This window comes from Poecilia mexicana, unplaced genomic scaffold (genome assembly GCF_051168715.1).
Source record: "Poecilia mexicana isolate PSO_F unplaced genomic scaffold, ASM5116871v1 scaffold_2, whole genome shotgun sequence".
Lineage (NCBI taxonomy): Eukaryota > Metazoa > Chordata > Actinopteri > Cyprinodontiformes > Poeciliidae > Poecilia > Poecilia mexicana.
Genome location: NW_028263371.1, coordinates 21,230,781 through 21,249,771, shown reverse-complemented (window position 1 = coordinate 21,249,771; position 18,991 = coordinate 21,230,781). Strand labels below are relative to the sequence as shown.

General features: G+C 40.3%; 2 protein-coding genes across 2 annotated transcripts in view; both read right to left on the bottom strand.

The window, feature by feature from the left end:
* Window positions 1-560: 560 nt before the first annotated feature.
* LOC148160582 (NLR family CARD domain-containing protein 3-like) lies at window positions 561-12,466 on the bottom strand. Its single transcript, XM_088003768.1, has 9 exons — window positions 12,383-12,466; window positions 9,763-9,809; window positions 9,325-9,606; window positions 6,642-8,403; window positions 3,987-4,166; window positions 2,845-3,018; window positions 2,149-2,322; window positions 1,467-1,619; window positions 561-948 (listed from the first exon to the last, which is right to left on the bottom strand). Exons 2-9 carry the CDS (start codon window positions 9,800-9,802, stop codon window positions 933-935), a joined length of 2,781 nt encoding a protein of 926 aa, XP_087859894.1. The 5' UTR covers window positions 9,803-9,809; window positions 12,383-12,466; the 3' UTR covers window positions 561-932.
* Window positions 12,467-15,772: 3,306 nt separating this feature from the next.
* LOC106911561 (NACHT, LRR and PYD domains-containing protein 12-like) overlaps window positions 15,773-18,991 on the bottom strand; it is a 29,965-nt gene continuing 26,746 nt past the window's right edge. Inside the window, exons 9-10 of the mRNA XM_088003767.1 lie at window positions 17,994-18,146; window positions 15,773-17,476 (exon numbers count right to left, since the gene is read on the bottom strand). Coding sequence (XP_087859893.1) covers window positions 17,461-17,476; window positions 17,994-18,146 — 169 coding nt within the window. The 3' untranslated portion in view covers window positions 15,773-17,460. The remainder of the gene's footprint in view (window positions 17,477-17,993; window positions 18,147-18,991) is intronic.

The window sequence follows — 18,991 nt, the reverse complement described above, 5'->3', positions numbered from 1 at the left end:
TTATCATTATTACTTTAGTTCATATTCAGTCTAATGTTAATCAGTATTATTGTGATTTTGAGTTTAAAGTGTTCTCTTCCTTATGTGTGTATAAACTGACCTGGAGGTCGCAACTGTCTGTTTCATCTCCATGTGAAACAGTTAACTCTTTGTTTCCCAGACCTTAATTCTTATCAACCAGAATACCTCCTAACTGCTTGTGAGCAGTCGTATTTTGTCTCTTGTTTATCCTCCCTCTTTGTTGACAGTTTGACCTAGAGCTGAACTGGGCTCAGACCGTAGATCAGTTATCACACCTGGAACTGAGTTGCTGGTTTGTTTAGGTTGGGTGTTTTACGACCTCTGTTGTTTTCTTGACTGCCCCCTGTGACTGTTTTTCTTTGACAATAAAAGAAGGAGCTCACGTGAAAGCAGATCAGAATTCTCTGTGAACGGCCTGGAGAGGCCGTGGCGGAAAGTTCTCCTTTTGCAAAAGCTTTGTCTATAAAATTCATATACGTTGTCTGTGGTCTTTTTATATAGGTTTAAGAAAAATACCCAACAAGAAGCAGCAGAGAAAAGAGGTTTGAAGTGTCTTTATGATTCAAAGCTGAACTGAAATGATTCCCATGTTTCCATCTCAGACCATTTCTGGTTCCAGGATGAAAATGAATCAGAGAGAAAAAAGATCAACTTTCCAGTTGAATCCAGTTCAGATCAAAACTCCATGAAGCCTCTAAATGGAGCCCAGTTTGAATCGGATCTTTATTGATCCAAAGAGACAAACAATATCAGACACTAAATGACAGACATGAGAAAATAAACAGGAGGAAAATCTTGGAGGTCAGAGGTCATCATCATGATCCAATCAGAGTCTCTTTAGACTCAAACTGCTGCAGCTTCAACCTCTGAGGATCAGCAGGACACAGAGACCGTTCTCTACTTTACAGAGATCATCTTCTCCTCCACCTGCAGAAAGAAGAAGGATGGAGAGATCAGATCAGTGAGTGTTTCCAGCCTCTCCAGCAGCAGTCAGTGACGCAGCACATCCAGTAGATGGTTTCCAGGCTGCAGTCAGACTGATCTCAGAGCTGTGACCAAGATGAACCTGATCAGTTGTTTCCTGTTGAACTGAGAGAACAAGCAGATCTGAGATCAGATCTGCTGCTGCCACAGTTTGATGAATGAGGACCACTGTCTCTAGACATGTTGGACGGCTGGACGCTGGAGTCCAGCTGGACGTCCTGGAGACATGGACACAGCAACAACACTCATCTTCACACCAACACAAACACAGGAACACAGCAAGCTGCTGCTCCTCTGATTGGCTGATTGCTGCCTCTGTGTCCAATCAGGAAGCCTGAACCATTCTCCTCCCACTGAGAAGCTGCAGCTTTACTGGGAACACTGGAGCTTTGCTTTTAATGCTAACTGGGTTTAGTTCAACATGCTGACAGCAGCTGGACTCACTACAAACATTTACTTACTTTAGATCATCTACAAGATCCATCAGCTGCTGAACATCTGAATCCTCCAGTTGGTTTCCATCCAGGTCCAGTTCTGTCAGATGGAGGCTGTTGGACTTCAGAGCTGAGGCCAGAAAATCACAGCTGATCTTTGACAACCTGCAGCTGAACAACCTGAATAAAGAATAAAAGATGAGCTGAAGCCAACAGGATGCAGGTGAACCAGTCCAACAGAACCAGTTAAAGATTCTCATGAATATTAAAGCCAACAAGCTGCTGCTTCAATAAAGACTTGCTGACTTCAGAACCAGAACCAGAACCTGGTACTGGGTCATGTTGTGTTGGAGGATTTTAGTCAGTAAAATCATTCCAGGTTCTGATCAAAGTGTTGAAGCATCAGTCATTGATTATTGATTTGTTCCTGTCAGATTCTAGAAGCTGAAATTCACTTTTCTAGACTGGGTTGAATGACCTTTGACCTGCTTCCCCTGAGGGGGATTTCTACACACTGGGGGTCCGAATGCTGTCCTGTTCTGACCTCAGGTCAGCAGGTCCAACTCAGTTACAGAGAGGGACTAAATTAAACTCTGGATCCAGGAACAAACTCAGAAAATATTTATTAGAACAGAAGAAATGAACTTTGATTTATGATCAATTATATATAATTATTCACTGAAATATTAATAATTATATAATTACAAACCTCAATGTTTCCAGTCTGCAGCCTTCAGTCTGTAGAAAACCACAAAGCTCCTTCAGTCCAGAATCTCCCAGGTTAGTGTTGAACAGGTCCAGTTTGGTCAGATGGGTCGGTTTGGACTTCAGAGCTGAGAACAGAGACGTCCAGCTGGTCTCTGACAAACTGCAGCTCATCAAACTGAATAAAGAATAAAAGATGAGCTGAAGCCAACAGGATGCAGGAGAACCAGTCCAACAGAACCAGTTAAAGATTCTCATGAATATTAAAGCCAACAAGCTGCTGCTTCAATAAAGACCTGCTGACTTCAGAACCAGAACCAGAACCTGGTACTGGGTCATGTTGTGTTGGAGGATTTTAGTCAGTAAAATCATTAAAGCTTCTGATCAAAGTATTGAAGCAGCAATCATTGATTATTGATTTGTTCCTGTCAGATTCCAGGAATTCACTTTTCTAGACAGGGTTGAATGACCTTTGACCTGCTTGACATGAGGGGGATTTCTACACACTGGGGGTCCGAATGCTGTCCTGTTCTGACCTCAGGTCAGCAGGTCCAACTCAGTTACACAGAGGGACTAAATTAAACTCTGGATCCAGGAACAAACTCAGAAAATATGTATTAGAACAGAAGATATGAACTTTGATTTAAATCAATTACAGATAATTATTCACAGAAATATCAATAATTATATAATTACAAACCCCAAAGTTTCCAGTCTGCAGCCTTCAGTCTGTAGAAAACCACAGAGCTCCTTCACTCCAGAACCTTCCAGGTTGGTTCCGATCAGGATCAGGTCTGTCAGATGGGTCGGGTTGGACTTCAGAGCTGAGAACAGAGACGTCCAGCTGGTCTCTGACAAACTGCATCTCCACAATCTGAATAAAGAATAAAAGATGATCTGAAGCCAACAGGATGCAGTTAAAACTGAAAAATGAACAAATAAATAATAAAATGTAGAAAATTAATTTCCCTCAATGTAAAAGAAACATGATGAACTGATTCTAACATCTGATCCAGTCAAACTGGTTTAAAGAGTCCAAACCAGCAGAACCAGAACATTTGATAAACAAAGAAACTCAAAGGTTTCTATGAGCAGCAGCCTGGATGAGGTGAGCCATTTCTGTTGGTTCCTGATTATCAGCTGGAGACCCGACTTGGTAACCGGATCAGAACCACTCAGTTTATTCATGAATGGTCTTGGGTTCTTCTTAAAGCTGCTGAAATCCAATGGAGGCCATTATTTCCTAAGGAGACGTGACCTGATGAAGCTTCATCACAGAGACGAGGCTCCAACCGACTGACAGCTGTCAGACCGAAGAGGACGGTTCCTCTCTGACCCGGCCCAACAGAACCACAGCCTCAGGACAAAGTGAGGAACCTGCTGCTGCTGCAAACCTCACTGTCATTCAGTTCATCTAGATTTTCTTTTCTACAATCAGTCACTTCTTAGATGTTTCATTAATGATGATTTGAACTGGTCAGTGTTTGTGGCTCGACTGGAGGAAAACATTTCATTCTGGATGTAAAGATGAGAATCAGAAATAAAACAATCTGAATCTTTACAAACCAAACTGAAACATCTCCATCGTTAATTAACTTCATTTGAATTATTTTACTCATTTTGTTCATCAGTCAGAAACATTTTAAAAACTGAAAAACTGAAAAAGTTCAATAATCTCAAAATCTGAAATAAGAAAATAATTCATTTATAAAGTAAAAGGGTTTTGAGATTTTATTCTGACAATTAAGCAGGTTGTTTAATAATATTACAATTAAATTATTAATTAAACTAAGAATTAAATTATTGATGAATAATTTTATTGAATAAATAGAGAAAACAAACCTCAGATTCTTCACTTTACTGACTGAAGTCTCCAGGATCTGAAACAGATTCTTCATATCAGATTCTCCACCTTCATCTATGATGATCTCATGTATTTCCAGTTCAGTCAGATCTGGGTTGGACTTCAGAGCTGAAGCCAAAACTTCACATTCAGCCTTTAGGATCAAACAGCCACCAAGTCTGTGATGAGAGAAGAAATAAATTCAGTTCTAATGAAATCAATCTGGATCATAAACAGACTAAAATATGATAACAGTGATGTCATCATGATGTCATCATGTGAACAACATCTGATCTTCAGTTTACTGAGTTTGACCCGACAGAGAGTCTGTGCAGTTCCTGACTAAAGTCCAGGTTCTGGTTCTGGTTCTGGTCCAGGCTTCATGTCCTCAGACCTTCAGCTCAGTCAGATGTTGAAGATCTTCTATCATCTGTGAAGGAAAGTTCAGTTTCTCTGCAGCATCAGAGCCTCAAAGGAGCTGCAGCAGCTGATGAAGAGGCTGACTGAGCTGAATGAAGGAAACTACTGGAGATGATGGAGAGGAGGAGGAACTGCTCACAGCTCTGACAAGTCACACTGACTTGGACTAGACCGTTTGGCTCCTTGAGATCTTCCACCAAGCAGGAAGTGAGTTATAAATGAAGTGAGCAGAGCAGGAAGTCCAGCCTGCTGTGGACCTCTGGCATCTCTGGGTTTGTTTAGCCCATATCTGCTGCTGCAGCATCTAGAATCCTCCTCATCATTAATAATAGTAGTATATTCTATAGAAACGTGGCTCCCAGCAGCAGATTATTAAATGCTGCCACAGAGGAAACTGGGAGCAGACCAGACACATGATGCTCCCAGTTGTGTCTCCGTTCATCTGCTGGATTTGATGCTGTAACAAAGTAGAAAGTGGACAGTCGTCAACCTGCTTCAGCTAAAAGCTGCAGATTGTTCTGGTCATCCTGCTGAGCAGCAGCAGAACCGGTCCTGCTGCTCCTTCAGGTCTGGACCGTCCTCTGTTGGTCTGAGAGGAACTGGGACAAACTGGTTGGAAGAGGGACACGTGTCTCTGCAGTGGTCTGTCCATCGTCTCAGAGGAACAAAGGTTTGGATGTCAGAAGAAATTGTTGCTAAACTCCTAAAGAGCTGAAGAGCAAAACCCCTGGAGGAGATGGAGCGTTTGGGTCCAGCAGCATCTTCATGGTGAAGCAGTGAAAGTTCTCCAGAACTAAAGAGGCTGGGATGTCTAAAGAGCTGAAGCTCATGTCTCTGCAGGTCTTCATGGAGGACAGCTAACAGCTTCAACAAAGGCTGCAGATGAAGAGTTGATGAGGAAAATGGTTCCAGCTCTGGAAGCAGAGTTCTCAGAGCTTTGGGAGGATCTGACAGAAACTAGGACTTTTTCTGGAACCAGACAACAATCACCACATTTTGGTCTCAGTTACAAACTCAGAGGAAACTAGTGGAGGAGGAAGAGGTGAGGATGATGACGGGATGAAGAAGATCAACACTGTTCACAAAGTTTCTGACTAGTTTCCATGGCAACAACACAAATGCAGGAGTTTATGTATAAATTAATTTTATACATCAAAGATCCTAAAAGGTGAATTGCTGAGTAGTGGTCCAATGAGTGAAGAGAGTTTAAAGTTAAAATATTTCTCTGGCTGATTGGATCCTTCAGAGAAAACTGATTTTCTAGAGTTCTCAAGGTTTTCTATTCATTTCAGCCTGAAAACTGATATAAAGTTAAATATTTGTAAATGATCTTGCTATGTGCTTCAGGCACATTATGATTTTTGTCTATTTCTTTTCTTTGTTTTCTTATAGACTTTAATTGAATGACCTGATATATTTTGGAGTTTGGATAATTTCTTTTTGGTCATTTAATTACGTTAATTTGTGGTGCTGTTGGTCCGCCTATAAATAGGCTGGCTTTCGGCATGTTGACTACGCTCCCCGATCCCCGCCTGGGCTCCGCCTTTCCGCTCACTCCACCACCACCAGGTGCGTTGTGCGCTAGTCCATCCGCTGTGAGCCGCAGCTGAGGTTTCCAGCCTGCCATGTGGTATTTCTGTTAGCCTTTGTTTGTTTTTTCGTTGTGCTTTGGCCTGGTGGGACCGGTTGTCCTGTTTTCGATCTTTCTTTTGCATTAGGTTATTTTTGCTTTATTCCGGTACTACTAGGGGCTTCGACGGCCCTGTATGGGGTCGGCCCCGTGCTGTACCGTTTTGTTATGTTTGATCGGCTCACCAGGTCCAACTTTCTGTTAATACTTTTGGTGTTTTGTTTTTCTTTATTTTTTTGGGACACGGGATCTGAGGGCCTGAACTCTACTTTCTTCATAGAAAATCAGAAGAAGCTAAAGTAAGAAAATCAAAGTGAAGAAAATTTATGAATAAAATATTTTGTTGAACCCTCATCTTTTGTCTCGTTTCCTCAAATATGTTGTGCCCTTGGTGGGCGTAACAGATCAAAATGTGTAAAAACCAGAAGCTGCAGCTGTCCTGGATGAACTGAATGTTTAGATGTTTGAATGGCTGAAATCATCCAGAGGATGAAGGAAGTAGTTAAAGGCCAAAAACATCCAGAATCAACTTGAAGAAAGAAGAAGAAACAGGAGGACAAAAGTGCTGAATCAGCATTCACACAATGAAAACATCTGGACTCACCGAGCCTTTCTGCAGTTCCTCACAGCTGGAACCAGTCTCAGTCGTCCACCTGCTGATGTGCTGTACTTCTCCAGGTCCAACTCATCCAGAACCTCTGACATCTGCAGCATGAAGGCCAGAGCTGAACAGTCAGTCACTGAGAGTTCCTTCCCTGAATCCAGCAGCCATTGGATCTCCTGATAAAATGAGACGTCGTTCATCTCCACCAGACAGTAGAAGATGTTGATGCTTCTGTCAGCAGAGATTCTATCAGTGTTCATCTCCTTCAGGTTGGTGATGATTCTCTGGATGGTTTCTGGACGGTTCTCTGTCTGACCCAGCAGATCCTCTAAGAGTCTCTGGTTGGACTCCACAGTGAGACCATGAAGGAAGCGGACAAACAGGTCCAGGTGGCCATTTTCACTGCTGAGGGATTTCTCCATGACTTTCTTCATGAACTCACTAAAAGAAATGAAAAAATAACATTTTCCCAGCAAACTCTTGATCACTTTTCTTTTCCTCCAGGTGGTGAAGCAGTGGAGCATGTAGACGGCAGCCAGAAACTCCTGGATGCTCAGATGAACAAAGGAGTAGACGGAGATGTTGCGCGTTCCTCTTTCCCTTTTAAACATCTGAGTGAAAACTCCTGAGAACAACGCAGTGTCTTTGATCTTGATACCACAAAGTTTGAGGTCTTTGTCATAGAAGATCAGGTTTCCCTTCAGCAGCTGATCAAAAGCCAGTTTTCCTAGAGACTCAATTAGCTTCCTGTTCTCTGGACTCCAGATATTTTTTGTCTTTCGTCCATCATACTTTTCCTCCTTGATTTCGATCTGAACCAGCAGGAACTCTATATACATCTCAGTCAGGGTCTTGGGCAGCTCTCCTCCCTCTCTGGTCTTCATCATTTCCTCCAGAACATTAGCAGTGATCCAGCAGAAAACTGGGATGTGACACATGATGTGGAGGGTTTTTGATTTCTTGATGTGGGAGATGATCCTGCTGGCCTTCTCTTCATCATCTCTGAATCTCTTCCTGAAGTACTCCTCCTTCTGGGGCTCAGTGAACCCTCTGACCTCTGTTACCATGCCAACACACTCAGCAGGGATCTGATTGGCTGCTGCAGGTCGTGTGGTTATCCAGAGGAGAGCAGAGGGAAGCAGTTTCCCCCTGATGAGTTTTGTCAGCAGAACATCCACTGAGCTGGACTCTGTAGCATCAGTCAGGATCTCCTTGTTGTTGAAGTCCAGAGGAAGTCGACTCTCATCCAGGCCATCGAAAATGAACAGAACCTGGAACTTTTTAAAGTTGCTGATTCCTGCATCTTTAACATCTTCAAAGTGGTAATGAATCAGTTCCACCAAACTGAACTTTTTCTCTTTCAGCATATTCAGCTCTTTGAAAGTGAATGGAAATATGAAATCAATGTCTTGGTTGGTTTTGCCTTCAGCCCAGTCCAGAGTGAACTTCTGTGTTAAGATTGTTTTCCCAATGCCAGCCACTCCCATGGTCATCACTGCTCTGATTGGTTGATCTCTTCCAGGTGGGAGTTTAAAGAGGTCTTCTCGTCTGATTGTTGTTTCTCGTTTCCTGGATGATGTTTCAATGCGTCTGACCTCATGGTCCTGGTTGACCTCTCTAGTTAACCCCTCTGTGATGTGGAGCTCTGTGTAGATCTGGTTCATTAGGATGTTATTGCCATGTTCATTAAGGCCTTCACAGAGACTTTGGAGCTTCTTCTTCAGAGACTCTTTCAGCTCCTGTTGACACTGAATATGAAAATCTGGAAAAAGAGACACAAGAGGAAACATTTCAGCTAAATATAGGGAGTACAATTTCTTTTGATGTTCTCAGAAGGGATGTGCAAGAAACATTTATGAATAATAAAAATCAATACATTTATAAAAAAAATAGTTGTCTTATGTAAAAAAAGAGAAAGTCATTCTAACTTCAGTCTGTGAGGATGGAGAAAATTTGATATTTCTGGACTGACTGATCGATGCTGTTTGGAGACACTGTGAGCGTTTTAGCTGGGAGTTGAACCAAACAGAGTCTTTGTGACCCTGATGTCATTAAACTCAACAAAGAGTTTCTATGGTCTGTTTCACTGCAATAAACATTAATATGAGGTGAGTTCAACAGCTCTGTGTATAGGTAGCGCTGTTCTGGTCTGTCTTCATACTGATTCAGACTCATGTTGCCTCTATAATGTTAAAGTTCAGGTAGCCTGAACGTTGCTGAACGTTAGTAAACATTTATTCTAGTTAATTCATTCATTTTTATCATTAAACCCATGTTGTCTCTAATCCAGGTAAATATATTATGATTCAGGGTGTCCTTAATACACTCAAGTCTCAAATAAAGTGTTACCGAATTTTTTAATGCCGAGTCCTATGACCCAAAATCTCCCACTGTGCATCACTCCTGATATATAGATACATGTTCTCCTGCTATGAGGAACATGCTAAACATGCTAAATGCCACCAGGTGGCACCTAAAATTAGAGACCAGTTTTGTAAGACGAAATCTGAAAAGGAAATGTTTGATCAGCATGAAGCAGTTTATTCTGAGGGTGTGATAAAACCTTTTTTTTAAAGTTTTATCTGTGAACTGACCTTTAAGGCAGTTCTAGTTCAGAGGGGTCAGAGTTGAATCAAAGACAGTAGAGGCTGTCAAAGCAGCTTTAATGAAATTTGGGTCTCACCTTTAGCAGAGGAGTCAGAGGACAAACCCAGCTCATTGGACAGAGTCGGATCTATTTGATGAAGACGTTTGATCATCAATCTGCAGGCTTTCTTTCCTTTTTTCTCCACAGCATCTATGGTGTTGCGGGCCTTATCAGCCCTACTTTTGTACTTGTGCAGTATTTCTTCTTTCTCCAAATGTTTAAAGACGTCATCTGATACAAGACCATCGAAGAGCTGACAAAGGATTTCCTCAGAAACTCTCTCCACAAATTTAATGCGAACATCTGATAGTTTTTTCTCTGCAGACAGAAATCAGAAATCCAGAGCTTCACTGAACAGGAAGCATGAAAACAATAAAGACACTGAGGCTGAGCTTCATCACATGGCAGCAACACAGGCTGTGATTGGTCAGTTTGTTTTTTTAAGATTCTTCATTTCTGCTTCTGATTACTTACCGAAATCCACTTCCTGCTGGACTTCCTGCTGCCGCGCCATCTTTCATCTGGAAAATATGAAGGATTTATTATGGTGAGACTTTATTTCATACATAATTTACTTTGTTCTTATGAACTTTGGATGGAAACTAAATATACCAGATGAATACACGCTCCCCAGCAGAAAAAAAATATTTATGTTACTAGAAAGCCATAATATATCAGTATGTGAATTGACTGACAATAAAAAAAAATACATTTATATGAACATTAATTTATCATATTTTACTTCATGAGGAACAATATTCCTGTTAATTTTCTGCACTGACTGTTAATCATTCTAGGATTTTATTTCCTTCAGGCTGAAATGAAAACATCTTTAAATCCTGCCTGTTGCTTCTGACTGTAATGTGTTGCTACTACCACTAGATGGCAGCATCAGCTGCAGAAAGCTCCTCCAGAAAGGAGTCTGGTTTCCTGCTCAGGTCTTTAGTGTGCTCAGGTGAGCAGATTAATCCCTGTTTCTCTGCATCATCATCATGATGAAGGTTCTCCTCTCCCTCAGCTGAAGTTTTTCTGCTTTGGACAGAAAGTCCATGTTTCTGTCTCTGACCTCCAGAACCTGCTGGTTCTGATTTGATATTGTTGGGTCATTTACCCAGAATGCATTGCAGCATGAACATCAAAGCGACGTTCGTGTGACAATATTTTATTAAAATTGATAAAAACTAAATAACCTACAGTATTATTGCTGAGTAGTTTTTACATCTAACATAAATATTTCCCAAATAAAGTATATATTTTTTTATAACTGTTCCTGGATCCCTTTAAAGGAATTCAGTGTTTTCAGTTGTTTCCACTCACGTCAGAACTGTTCCCTGAACTGCTGCTCAAACAAGCATTTACATTTGGAGCTCTACGTTTTATTTTTATTTTTCTCCAGTTTGGAGTTTTTCTTTAAAATGTATTATTTTTATTTTTTGTGAGGTGACCTTATGTGCCCTGAAAGCACATTTTAAGTAAAATGTATAATTATTACCCAAACACAGGTATGCTTGGGTATTTTTTGTGCGTTTTTATGAGGTAAAGCAATTTGAACTGCCTTGTTGCTGAAATATGCTATATAAATAAACTTGACTGATTGATATTATTATTATTATTATAAATACTTATACTACTATAAGTAAGGACCGTTGCCATGGTTAATGCTTCACGTGGCGGCAGCCTTCCGGGTATTTATACTAATTTAAATATGTATTTATGAGTGGTGACAGGGCGAACCAGCAGCTGCGCTCTATTTCCAGAAAATTGGGATTTATAGGTGCACAGGCATGCACGTGTACAAGGCTTTATATTTTTTAATTTTTTGTGTGTCGCATTTTTCTATAATTGTCCGTACACCAATTTTTAGTGTAAAAGCTGAACACTCTTTTATACACGTGGCCCCAGATCATGGAGAAGAATCAGTGAGAACTTCTCTTTTTAACATCAGTCTGACCATCAGCATCACCTGAGGAGCAGACCAGCAGTTGTTACCCTGGTAACACAGCAGAGAGACAGCATCACCTGCTAACAGTAGAATGACCTCACAGCAGAACCTCAGAGGACACTAATGGCGCTTTTCCACTAACCCGCCTCTGACTGGTTCTGTCCCGGTCCGCCTCGTTTCCCGTCAGCAGATCCGGAGCGGCTGTTCTCAGATTTTCATACCTACTTCATTGGTAGAACTAACGGGACCGATCAGGGAACCGCACTGAAACAATTACACTGACAGCTGATCGCATTCATTAATTGGCTCGTGATTTACGTCACTGAAAACTGCAGACAACATTTAGCTTTTAGCTTTTGCCGTCTGCTATCAGAGAACTGCTCAGCATGGAGGAGTTTAATTATGACTTTAATCAGGAGCAGCGGCACAAACACACAGTAACATTTGCAGCACAATGGCCGTGAATTAGCAGCACTGCTAGCAGCTGGCCGCTCTAAATATGGACAGTCATAAAGAAAGAAACGGTTCAGCTGTGGTCAGCTTTCTGACGGAGCTGATTGTGTGAAACACTGTAGCTGCATAATATTAACATGTGATGTGAATATTATTTTTCATTTGGATTTAAAAAAATACTAATAATAAAGTTGATGGAGGTGATTTCATCCATCAATTCCCCCCAAAAAGAACCTTTTGGATGTTGAATTTACTAAAGCAGCATCACAAATAAAAAAGGTTGAACTTAGTTCATAATATTATAATCAGTTTATGTTTTATTTTAACTTGATCATCTGAAACATTTAAGAATTATAAAAAACAAAGTCTGAGATCTAACCGCCTCTTGATCTCAGACGTAAAGAACTACAAACATGTCTGCTCATTTCTGACTCTGTTAAAGCAAAAAGTTTTATGGTTCAGTTGGAATCAAAACCTCCACAGTAACCTTTGTTGTAACAGAAATCAGAGTAACTTTGTTCATCAAAGAACCAGAAACAATTATCAACACATTTATTGCTGCTGACACCAAACGATGTAAACAGGAAGTTACTCTGGAACAAAAATCTGTCAGAGAATCAAACAGTTCTGACTCTTTTCTCTTCATAGAGAGAAAAACTCACTGAGCTGCAGTGAAGTTTCAGTAAAATGTGATTTTACCTTCAACTCTGAGACAGACTTGATTTAATTCACTCGTTCGTCAGGGCTTCTCTTCTCTTCCTGCTACCCGGTGAAGCATGAAACATGAAACTCAAGACTTTCTTCCTTCTTCATTTACAGGAAGTCATCTGGGTGTCTCTGAGAATCTCACTGCAGCTAACAGAAAGTAACATTTGTTGGTTTATGAACAACAAATGAAAGAAGTGGCAAAAGTTATAGGTTGAAGAAAGGAACGGATGGTCGTTTTGTAAAATCTAAAAGAAAATTGGAGAAAGAACAGAAACAGGAGAGAAAAGATAATTATTTCACGACTGCTTTGAAGAGCTCATTATTTTTGATAGGGAAACATCAGTGATTGTGGGGAAAATGAGACAATAAAGCATCTTATTTTACATTGCAGGAATTAATGGATTCAGAGAAACAAGTTAATTATGAACCTTAGTAATATAAAAATTTAATTTGACATTGTTGATTTATTTCTGAAAGATTCAAGAAGCAGAGGATATCAGGCTATATTTGATTTTTTAAAACAATTTTTCAAAAACTTGGGACATAGTTTTTTTTTTTTTAAGTCATGTGGTGCACACTACTGACCAGTTGGTGGCAGTAATGCTTACCTTACGTTTTTTGCCAACCACAAATAAAACCTAAAAAGAAGAAGAATATGTCCACGGTTTCAAGTTTTTTTCTTTTTAAATGTTTTTGTATTCCAGTCATGATTAGAATAATATTGAAACACAATATATTTGTAAACATAGTAGTTTGTTGGTTTTAATTTATTAATCTTTATTTATTATTATTAAAGCTGTAGATAACTTTACTCCACTTTTGAGAAGAATCACAGCAATTCTAGTAAAAGTCGGTCTGTGGTGCAGCTCAGCTGAGACGGATGGGAAAATGTAAAAGTATTTACTATACTGCCAAAAGTATTCGCTCACCTGCTTTCACTCACACATGAGCTTTGGTGAGATCATCATTCCTGATCCATAGGGTTCAACATGACGTTGCTCCACCCTAGAACAGCTTCAGCTCCTCTGGGAGGCTGTCCAAGGTTTATTAGTGATTATTCTTCCAGAAGCGTATTTGTGAGGTCACACACTGATGTTGGACAAGAAGGCCTGGCTCTCATTCTTCACTCTAATTCATCCTAAGGTGTTCTATCCTCCTGACTACCAGGAAAAAAAAAATTGTCCAATCACCATTTTTTTTAAATCCCACATTCTTTGTAAGGTAATAAAAGGTTTTATGCACTTACTTTGTCTCGTCCCACAAAATGTGTTATTACTGATGAATGCAATTTTTATGTATTAGAAAAAGATACAAACAAAAGTCCCACCCCTTCATAAGTGGTATCATTGAAAAGCCCTAAATGTCCTCTCCAGATACCAAAAGGAATTAATTCAGTAGAATGCAGGGGGTGGGAGATATTCAAGTTTAGAAATGTCCTCTACAGAGGACAAAAATGAACTACTGGTAGTCAGGAGGCTATCCGGTTGAGGTCAGGACTCTGTGCAGGCCAGTCAGGTTCATCCACCAGACTCTCCATTTAGAGGAAGAGGAAGGGGTCAAATCCAAACTGTTCTCACAAAGTTGGGAGCTTGGACTTGTCCAAAATGTTCCTTTCACTGGAACTAAGGGTCCAAGACCAGCTCCTGAAAACCAACCCCACACCATAATGCTTCCCCCACCAAACTTTACCCTTGGCACAATGCAGTCAGACAAGCACCGTTGTCCTGGCAACCGCCAAACCCAGACTTGTCCATCAGGTTGCCAGATGGAGAAGTGACTCCAGAGAACGTGCATCCACTGCTCTAGAGTCCAGTGGCGGCGGCTTTACACCACAGCATTTGCTTTGTACTTGGTGGTGTATGGTTTAGATGCAGCTGATCACCATGGAAACCCATCCCATGAAGCTCTCTGGACTGTTTCTAAGCTAATCAGAAGGTGAAATGAAGTCTGGAAGTCTGCAGTGATTGATTGTTGAAAGTGATTGAAAGTTGGTGACCTCTTCACACTAAACACTTCACCATCCACTGACCTGTCACTTTACATGACCTGCCACTTCCTGGCTGAGATACCGTTGTTCCCAAACACTTCCAACTACACAGTATCTTGGCTGTGCCTAGAGCTGCACATTTCTGGACTGAGATGTCTGATGTTGTTCCTGGGATCTGTTTTAGCCACTGTTCCAGTTTGGGGGTGACTGCCCCGAGGGCCCCGATGACCACAGGCACCACTGTGGTCTTCACCTTCCAGGCCTTCTCCAGTTCCTCTCTTAGGCCCTGGTATTTCTCCAGTTTCTCGTGCTCCTTTTTCCTGATGTTGTGGTCACTTGGTATTGCTACATCCACCACAACAGCTTTCCACTGTTCTTTATCCACCACCACAATGTCCGGTTGCTAGCTGCTAGCTAACGACTTTGCTAGCAAAGCTAGATAACTAAAAGCTTCTTCTCTGTATGTTAATAATATCAGTCATTCTTCAGTATCGCTTATGCAATAGGAGCACATCGCCCATCACCTGTCATCTCCATAATGGATATACGTCTTCTAATTTCCTTTGCTGCATAATGTACTGTACATTTATTCTGGCGTTCGGCAAATGTATCTTGAAGGAAAATAGCATTTAAATAAAAGTCCAACAAGGATATTCATTTAGAATTAAAAATAACTCGCCCTGAACTACCATGATAGATATAATATATGTAATAAAAGAGTGTCATTAATGAAGGGGACAAATCTCAATCCAGACTTTAAGAGACTGCGGCGGCAGCATGTCGGTTGGTCTGTGTTACCCAGAAAGCAGTTGGGCACAATATCGCAACACCAACACCGTGAGTGAAACAATGACTGGGGCAGCCTACTATATAAAGTACTCAGGGACCACTTCATTACTATTACATGTCTACATTTGTAGAGTACGGAACAAATTGCATCATTTAGAGAATTCAATACGGGTGGCAACCCTATCTGTAGCATCTATTCTGTGTCCCTTTTATATGAAAAAAGTTTTAAAATAGGCCATTCATTGAATGTGCGCCTTATAATCCGGTGCATCTCATATAGTGTGGAAAATACTGTAATAAAATATCTTGCATATGCATAGTTGTATGCTTTGTATAGATATTTTCCTTAGCTTTGATTGTATATCTCACAGTTTTGTTATTCTTTATTACCTCTGAAAGCTGTGTGGCTTTGTTCGTATTCTGTACTAGAATGCAGTTAGATGTGCCCTTTTATTTGAGCACCTGCCCCTTTAGTGGCCTCTGCACGCCCCTGCATACGCTTATTGTGGGATCTTTCAAAAATAAAACACCGGGAAGTATTATAATAGTACTTTTATAGTTTGAAGCAGTTTAAGAAGTTGAAGAAAAAACATTGATTCATTAAATGGATCTCATGTGTTTTATTTAAACGCCTTCAGGATGAATAACACAAAACAAACTCCTACCTTAATTAGAAGCTTTTAAAAGCTCAGATCAACTTCACAGGATGTTTCTGTTTTCACTAAATAAAGCTGTAAAAGTAAAGATGAAAACTTTAAAATATACATTTTATTTCTTTGTTGGTCTGAATACAATAATCTAAATGTCATAGATGATTAAAATAAAGGTGCAGTTACTATATTTGTACGCAGTCAACTGAAAGAAAAAAATGAAAATTAAAAACTTATTGGCCATGAATCCACATTACATTAGAACAAAAATGAAAACAAATACCATGAACCAATCAGCACATTATCCCAGTGATTCTCTGAGGTCTGAAAAAAAAAATAATCAGTAAAATCCCAGTAAAAAGCCTGATGTGACACATCAAGTCCTAAAGTTATTTAGAAAACTGAAAGTAAAACATGAAACATGGAGTTAAAAAAGTAAAACACAAAAACAAACTGAGAATCAATGATGATGCAAAACTTGATTATTTAAAGATTTTTATAATGACTATAAAAAGATAAAAATATGTAAAACTTTTTTTAATCAGATAAAATGCTGGATGTTCCTGAAAACTGCTCTAACATCAGAGTTTCTGTGGGACATCCAGGTCTAAACTGGTTAAACTGGTTTCTGTGATGGAAGCTGAAGTTTCTCTGCAGTTTCCAGTAAAGCATCTTTTTATCTGTGGAGCTTTGAGGAACATTTTCCTGTCAACAGAAGAAGAAGCAGCAGAGAAAAGAGGTTTGAAGTGTCTTTATGATTCAAAGCTGAACTGAAAATGATTCCTGTTAGAGAATTTTCGGTATTATCATTTTGTTATTACTTTAGTTCACATTCAGTCTATAGATCGTTGTAATTTTCTGTTTAAAGTGTTCTCTTCCTTATGTGTGTATGAACTGACCTGGAGGTCAGGACTGTCTGTTTCATCTTCATGTGAAACAGTTAACTCTGTGTTTCCCAGACCCTAAATTCTTATCAATCAGAATACCTCCTAACTGCCTGTGAGCAGTTGTATTTTGTTTTGTTAACAGCTTGACCGAGATTTGAACTGGGCTCAGACCGTAGATCAGATATCACACCTGGCTGGTTTGTTTAGGTTAGAAGTTTTACGACCTTTGTTGTTCTTCCTGACTGCCCCTTTTGGCTGTTCTGCTTGGACAATAAAACAGGGGCTCGCGTGGAAGGAGATCAGAACTCTCTGTGAACGGCTTGAAAAAGTTGTTGATGGAGACTTCTCCTTTTGCAAAAGCTTGGCTATAAAATTCATATACGTTGTCTGTGGTTCTGTTATATAGGTTCGAGAAAAAGTACCTATCAATTCCCATGTTTCCATCTCAGACCATTTCTGGTTCCAGGATGAAAATGAATCAGAGAAAAAAGATCAACTTTCCAGTTGAATCCAGTTCAGATCAAAACTCCATGAAGCCTCTAAATGGAGCCCAGTTTGAATTGGATCTTTATTGATCCAAAGAGACAAACAATATCAGACACTAAATGACAGACATGAGAAAATAAACAGGAGGAAAATCTTGGAGGTCAGAGGTCATCATCAGGATCCAGTCAGAGTCTCTTTAGACTCAAACTGCTGCAGCTTCAACCTCTGAGGATCAGCAGGACAAAGAGACCGTTCTCTACTTTACAGAGATCATCTGTCCTTCAAACTGCAGAGAGAAGAAGGATGGAGAGATCAGATCAGTGAGTGTTTCCAGCCTCTCCAGCAGCAGTCAGTGACGCAGCACATCCAGTAGATGGTTTCCAGGCTGCAGTCAGACTGATCTCAGAGCTGTGACCAAGATGAACCTGATCAGTTGTTTCCTGTTGAACTGAGAGAACAAGCAGATCTGAGATCAGATCTGCTGCTGCCACAGTTTGATGAATGAGGACCACTGTCTCTAGACATGTTGGACGGCTGGACGCTGGAGTCCAGCTGGACGTCCTGGAGACATGGACACAGCAACAACACTCATCTTCAGACCAACACAAACACAGGAACACAGCAAGCTGCTGCTCCTCTGATTGGCTGGTTGCTGTCTCTGTGTCCAATCAGGAAGCCTGAACCATTCTCCTCCCACTGAGAAGCTGCAGCTTTACTGGGAACACTGGAGCTTTGCTTTGATGCTAACTGGGTTTAGTTCAATATGCTGACAGCAGCTGGACTCACTACAAACATTTACTTACTTTAGATCATCTACAAGATCCTCCAGCTGCTGAACATCTGGATCATCCAGGTTGTTTCCTTTAAGGTCCAGTTCTGTCAGATGGAGGCTGTTGGACTTCAGAGCTGAGGCCAGAAAATCACAGCTGATCTTTGACAAACTGCAGCTCTTCAACCTGAATAAAGAATAAAAGATGAGCTGAAGCCAACAGGATGCAGGTGAACCAGTCCAACAGAACCAGTTAAAGATTCTCATGAATATTAAAGCCAACAAGCTGCTGCTTCAATAAAGACCTGCTGACTTCAGAACCAGAACCAGACCCTGGTACTGGGTCATGTTGTGTTGGAGGATTTTAGTCAGTAAAATCATTCCAGGTTCTGATCAAAGTGTTGAAGCATCAATCATTGATTATTGATTTGTTCCTGTCAGATTCCAGGAATTCACTTTTCTAGACTGGGTTGAATGACCTTTGACCTGCTTGACATGAGGGGGATTTCTACACACTGGGTGTCCGAATGCTGTCCTGTTCTGACCTCAGGTCAGAAGGTCCAACTCAGTTACACAGAGGAACTAAATTAAACTCTGGATCCAAGTCCAGGAACAAACTCAGAAAATATTTATTAGAACAGAAGATATGAACTTTGATTAGGTACCGGCAATCAATTTTTTTTCTTTATATTTTTTGTACTCTGAATGCATTTTCTATTAAGTACATTACCAGAAAAGAGCAGAAAAAATTTCAGCCCGTTATCTCTAACAGTTAACAGTTAACAGGGGGCCGGGGGGGAATTCAAAAAGTGACAAAATTAAGTATTTTTTGACCACTCTCCAAACTTGTATTGTTAATCAGATTTCAATAAAACTTCTCTACTACAGATAATTTAGGCTGCTGAATAACATAAAGGCATCCATTTTTGGCTATATTTAATAGCTTCCTTGATATTGCTGGTAGGAAATAAAGATTTTTTTGTTTGTTTTTAAAAAAATTAAATTTTAGAGAATTTTGACTTGCACCAAAAT

Coding starts and splice junctions, on each gene's coding strand:
- LOC148160582 (XM_088003768.1), bottom strand. CDS start 9,802: ATGGCGCGGCAGCAGGAAGTCCAGCAGGAAGTGGATTTCG. Junction 3,019..3,986: donor AGTAAAGTGAAGAATCTGAG/GTTTGTTTTCTC, acceptor TTCTTTATTCAG/ATTGTGGAGATGCAGTTTGT. Junction 2,323..2,844: donor TGCAGACTGGAAACTTTGGG/GTTTGTAATTAT, acceptor TTCTTTATTCAG/TTTGATGAGCTGCAGTTTGT.